The sequence below is a fragment of the Gymnoscopelus braueri genome (genome assembly GCF_963280865.1).
Source record: "Gymnoscopelus braueri genome assembly, chromosome: 5".
Classification (NCBI taxonomy): domain Eukaryota; kingdom Metazoa; phylum Chordata; class Actinopteri; order Myctophiformes; family Myctophidae; genus Gymnoscopelus; species Gymnoscopelus braueri.
In genome coordinates, this window is record NC_137606.1 from 43,232,327 (window position 1) to 43,238,497 (window position 6,171).

General features: G+C 43.3%; 1 protein-coding gene across 1 annotated transcript; it reads right to left on the reverse strand.

Moving 5' to 3' along the window:
* Nucleotides 1-4,109: 4,109 nt before the first annotated feature.
* Nucleotides 4,110-4,798, reverse strand: LOC308085381 (acyl-protein thioesterase 2-like; the record flags this gene model as incomplete). The annotated part of the gene is made up of 1 exon (XM_080428529.1): nt 4,110-4,798. Exon 1 carries the CDS (start codon nt 4,791-4,793, stop codon nt 4,110-4,112), a length of 684 nt encoding a protein of 227 aa, XP_080284655.1. The 5' UTR covers nt 4,794-4,798.
* Nucleotides 4,799-6,171: the final 1,373 nt, after the last annotated feature.

Consider the following 6,171-nt stretch of genomic DNA (forward strand, 5'->3'; position numbering starts at 1 on the left):
CTTAAAGTACCAAAACTCTCATTATGCACAACGTGTTACGATGTGACGCATTGTGAGCTTGTAGATCAGCTATTTTCAAATAGGGGGCTGAAGTGGTATGTTTTGTAATAATAATCCAAATCTACAAAGTAACTAGTAACTAAAGTTTTCAAATAATTGTAGTGGAGTAGAAGTAAAATATTTGTCTCTGGAATGTAGTGGAGAAATAAAGTATTGAAAGTATTGAAATACTCCAGTAAAGTAAAAGCTCCTCAAAATTGTATAGTACTTGAGTACATGTACTCATTACTTTAGTTTACACCACTGACTAGGCCTGCATACTGTAGCCTGTCTTAGCATCACAATCAAACACGGCTCAACAATACAACATATTCACTTCACATCACATCACACAACACAACAATGCTGGATCCTGACTAGTTGTTGCTTTACCAAGTAAAATAAAATGAAATGATATTACACGCAATTTCATCAATTCCTTTAATGCTATGCAGCTAATTAGCTAAGCTAAGTCACCTGCAGAAACTCACCTCAGTTTGGTCGGATGGAGAAAATGCACTTCTGTTTGTGTTTTTGCAGCTTTCACCACTCTGGTAAACATTGACAACTGTACTCAACGTTCATCTGGAGTAACGTTATATTATGAGTTGTTTATTTTGATCTTTTACTTCCAAAACATTGCAGAGACTGTGTGTGTGTGTGTGTGTGTGTGTGTGGGGGGGGGGGGGGGAGCCTGACAATTGGAGGACTTAAAAAGCCCACCCCTCCCTCCCTGCTCCTAGGGAGTGTGGAGCAATAACTAACTACCTTCCAGGGCAGGGTTTCTCAAAGTGGGTGCCCCGTGGCAGACGGTGGCACCCTAGGGTGCCGTGACACAAGTCCAGGGGTGCCACAGCAGGATACTAATATTTGGAATTCATCAATATCACTTCAGTTTAACCACTTAGAGTAGATTTAATTAGTAAAACGGACCTTGGGACACGTTGTGAGCTTGTAGATCGGTTATGTTTGGCTAATATTCCCCCCGGAATAGGGATGCTGGGGTTCTATCATCAAACCAAATAAATCTTTCAGATTTTTCAGATTTCATCCTGATTGGCTAAAATTGGCTTCCAAAGTTTGCAGGAGTGCTCCGTTTTGAACAAAATGCCTCAAATCATGAACACAACGTGCAATTTCCGTGAAATTTTCCACACTCATTCCCACTAGGCCGAGGAAGAAATGCCACTTGAAAATGTTCAAATCAGCCTCACGGTGGCACTATAACATGCCGATTCGTGTTTTTACCTATAACTGCACCGATCTGTGTAAAACTCTCTAGAGGCCAAGGAAAAACCTTTGCCCTGCAATTTTCACATTTGCCTTTCATAACGCCACCAGGAGGCTGACTTATGTAAAACAATTTCTTTGATATTAACCCTTCAGATTTTATCCAAATGTCACATAGATCGGTACACATGATCTCTATAGTCATGTAATCAAGACGGATCTGTTTGATTTTTCATATTCCATCTTGATTGGCTAAAATTGACATCTAAAGTTTGCAGGAGTGGTCCGTTTTAAACAAAATGCTGCAAATCATTAACGCGTCCGATTTGGGTGAAACTTTACATGCACATTCGCACTACGTTGAGGAACAAATGCCACCCTTTTAACATTGCCCTATTATAGCGCCACCAGGAGGCCGATTCTTTTTTATATTACTCCTAAATTTTGCCCAAACATCATGCAAATCGGTACACATTATCTCTATAGTCAAGTGATAAAGATGGTTCCGTCCGATTTTTTATATTCCATCCTGATTGGCAAATTCCGAACATTGCTGGCCCATAATAACCTACCTGACCCGGCGGAGACCTGTGCTCTGAGGAGCACTTTTTCTAGTTATTACTATTAAATTTTTCTGGCCAGGATGTGATTATGTGATCTTCAAAGAAAAAACGTCTACCCTAAAACACTGTTTAGAAACACATATTGGCGAGAGATTTTGTTGACATTTTCTCATACAGGTAGAAGCAGTGAGGTAGAAGCAGTGAAACCACCAATACGATGTAATGTTCTACCAGATTGCAGTGGCCAGTGTCCTCTTTTTTTGCAGTTGCCTGCTGGGGGGTTACATCAACCAACCCGATCTCACACAACTTAGCACAGACTGAATAAGCTGGTAAAGCGAGGCTCCATCGTTGGTGCTAAACTGGATGGTGTGGAGGTGGTGGAGGAGGTGAGAATGAGGAAGCTGGAGGCTATCCTGGCTAACTCCTCCCACCCCCTCCAGAAGATGACATCTTCCCATTCACAGAGGACTGGCAGACTCGGTCTGTCCTTTGTGCTTTGTGCCATCAGGTTATTTCATGTTGCCAAAGCACATCTGGAAGATGACCAACTTGATGAATATGGTTATACACCAAGTGAATTACAACACTTCATCACAAAATAACCACTGGGATACGTTGAACGCCTAGGATTGCTGATGAATATTAATGTGAGTCTCAGAGAGTGGGATTTTACTCTAAATTTACATACAATATATAATGCAGGATTTTGCTATGCAAATGGGAATGGCATGGCTCCAATGTGGATCTAGGACTTCATGTAGCCTGGTTGGTTGGTTGGGATATATAAGGGCATACAATGCGTAGACACATACAAAAAGATAAACACAACAAGAAATAGCTTATTTCCATTGTGATCGGGTGGCAAAGGGGTAAAGTATCTGCCCACCACCACTATATATATCTATGAAATTAATTCAAGGACCCCAAGGGAAACAAGTCCCCAAGGACTTTTTTGGTCGGACCTTTTAGACAAAAGAATTATAAATGTAACTGTATTGTTTTACATTCTTTTAACACATTGGGTGCCAGCATTTTTTCATAACAACTTACGTTGGGTGCCAGCATTCTCCCCATTGACTGCGTTTTGCTGTTTAAGGCTCTAGACTCCACGAGGAGCAAATCCATGTAAAAAAAAAACATCCATTCATGTTGCGCGATGACCCTGGCTACAGCCTGGAACGATAACATTTCACTCGCGAGTTACAATGGGGGGGGATCGCGCATCGCGCATGACCGGTTTTCCCCACCGGAAACAGATTCGGAGATATAGGTGTTTTAAAGAAGGAAATAGACAGGAAGTGGATGGGAGCCATGTTTTTGTTTCCGGTGATCTATCTGGCCTATCCTTCTCAAGATCACAATGGGTACTCCCAGAGCTGCTCTAGCCCCGCCCGTGTGGAGAAAAACGAAAAAAACAAAAAGACATATTTCACGGTCTGGACCGTGTTCGGCACCGGACCGCTACTCTGCGCAAACACGGTTCAGACCGTGTTTGGCACCCGATGTGTTAATAAAAATGTCAATCAATCAATCGATTAGTGTCTGTCTGTCTGTGTGTTTCTATGTGCAGGGCGTTGCTGAAAATGAGCACTTTGTGCTCAGCTGCTACCCTGGGTAAATAAAGAACACAAAAAAAGTCTAGGGCAGTGGTTCTCAACCTGAGGTTGCAACCTCCAGAGAGGTTGCCAAAACATGTTTAGGGGTCACCAGGTACTTCTTTGAACATGCAAAAAAAAAAAAATCTGATTTAAAAAAAAAAAATTTGCCCATGTTTCTCAGTAGGAAACCGGTGGATTGTTCACTCCAGATAGGAAATGAGACTTTGCCCCAAGTGAAGGAGTTCAAGTATATCAGAGTCTTGTTCACAAGTGAGGGGTGGACAGAAAGTGATCAGCCAGAGAATCGGAGTAGAAGGAGAGGTATTGTGGTTGCTGTACGGCACTGTTAGCTGAGCCAGAAGGCAAAGCTCTCGATATAGCAAGCAATCTTTGTTAATACTCTCACCTATGGTCATGAAGTTTGGGTCATGAACAAAATAGTAAGATCAAGGACACAAGCGGTCGCCTTTGCTTCTTCTCTTGGAAAGGAGCCAGCTAAAGTGGTTCAGGTATCTGCCTCCTGAGGGAGGTCCTCGGTGCATGTCCTACTGACAGGAGACCCCCTTGCAGACCAAGGACCAGATGGGGGGATTCTCTACAGGAATTAATTGGCATAACGACGAGAAAAAAAAGTGAGGTCTGTGTCTAGGGGTCACAGTGGGGGCATGATGTGATGTCAGATCCGAGGCAGCTGCTTCTCAATGAATTCCTTTACAGCTGCCATCTCCTGAGGACAGGAACTATGCAAGAGGGTTGGGTAGGTTTTGAAGGTGATCTTCTGAGGGTTGACTATGGTCTTGAGCTTGTCTGCTGTCATGGCCCCAAAGCGCACAGGGATCATGAGGTCCTTATCTCCGTGGCACTGCAGGATGGGCATGTCCTTGTTAGCACTGGCACTTGCTGCCTGTGGAAAGCTTTTGTGAAGTGGTAGCCAGCAACTGAGAGCCACAACACCAGCCAACTTCTGCTGGCAAGTCAGTGCCGTATACAAGGACAACGCTCCACCCTGAGAGAAGCCTCCAAGCAGGATGCGGTTTGGAGGGATACCATTTTTTATCTCGTGGTCAATTATGGCCTTAATGTTCTCTGCCGCCTTCTTGATTCCGGCGTCATCCTCTGGGGAGTCAGGGCTCAGACCCTTCAAATCAAACCACGAAGGCATTTCAATCTTCATATTTAAAGTAACAGGGATTCTGGATGCATGGGGGCAGATGTACTTGACATGTGGAAGTCGGATCGCCGTCAAGGCTTCTACCCACCCATGCCCTGAGTCTCCCAACCCATGAAGGAAGATTACCGCTGCTGTCTCCTTCTCTGTCCCTGACACCGTCACAGCTTCGACAAGCTCCCGCACAGACATGTCGCTGCCACACGTTGCAATGTAAGGGGAGCGCTTGCTGTCCCAATTTAACATCAGTCATCTATGATGTCATATGGGTATGTACTGATGACATCAGGGATCTCCATATATGGGCATAAAAGGGGACAGAGGCAAACAGAAACAAATTAGCTCCGGACACACACACACACACACACACACACACACACACACACACACACACACACACACACACACACACACACACACACACACACACACACACACACACACACACACACACACACACACAGAGACCCTCTCTGAGACGGTTAGCCTCTTACAGAGTCATGCCGTTAAAATGTCTGCATTCATGTAAGAAGTTGTCATCTTGAATAGAGACCTAAAACATTATTTGCCATACACGTAAGGTGGAGAATACTGTACATTAAATCTATTCAACTACAGCTCAGTGCAATCCAACGTAATCTCAAAAATAAATATTTTCAAACAAATACAAGCAATCCAGTAAAAATGTGTGGCAACACTCTGTATACAATATACAATCATACAGTAAATACAGTAAATTTCACTAAACACTTCGGATTTGAATGTGTAGGCTATTAACCGTACCATCAGGCAGCCGAAAAGATTAGAATGTTTTATGTTTTATTAGTTAAAGGGAAACTTCACCGGTTGCCAACCTCAATCAATCAGAGCAGATGTGAGGAGACCATCAATATTATAATGTGGAAAAAAATACACTATGACTTAAAGTGTTGTTCTCCATGAAATGTTGTCGCGAAATGATGAAGTCAAACGCATCCTTTATCCGTTATCGGGCGAACATTCCGTACAGCGCAACAATAAGGATTCGATTGAAAATCGGCCTTGCAGTTTTTCTTTCAAGTATTTTAAAGTGCAGTTGGTCATGGAATGCATAGTCTCGCGTGGCCAGACTGCTGCCTTCCACAATTTTCAAATGCTGCCGGTCATACGGATGGAGCACGGAAGCTCTGAAAATGATCATGCGATAAACAGGTTGTGACGCCTCCCGCAAATTTATCCTAATATAAATCAAAATCATCTAAGCATGTATAGCTTGCTGCTTAGCAGAAATGGAAATAAAAAAATAAAATGTTAAGATATTTTTAAAGATATTTTCGTGAACGGTAATGACGAACAGATGCCAGCTTCCTGCCTTCCTGTGTGGTTCCAGACTCTATATAGCATTCGGAGATTGTGGAATAGTTGTCTGGCTACGCAAGACTATGGAATGAAGATTAGGGAGAGAGAGAGAGAGAGAGAGAGAGAGAGAGAGAGAGAGAGGGAGGGAGAGAGAGAGAGATGTGGAGAGCAGCAGAGCTGAACAGATGACAATCTGTGTGGTGTGCAGATGTACAGGCCACCGTTGTCTCCC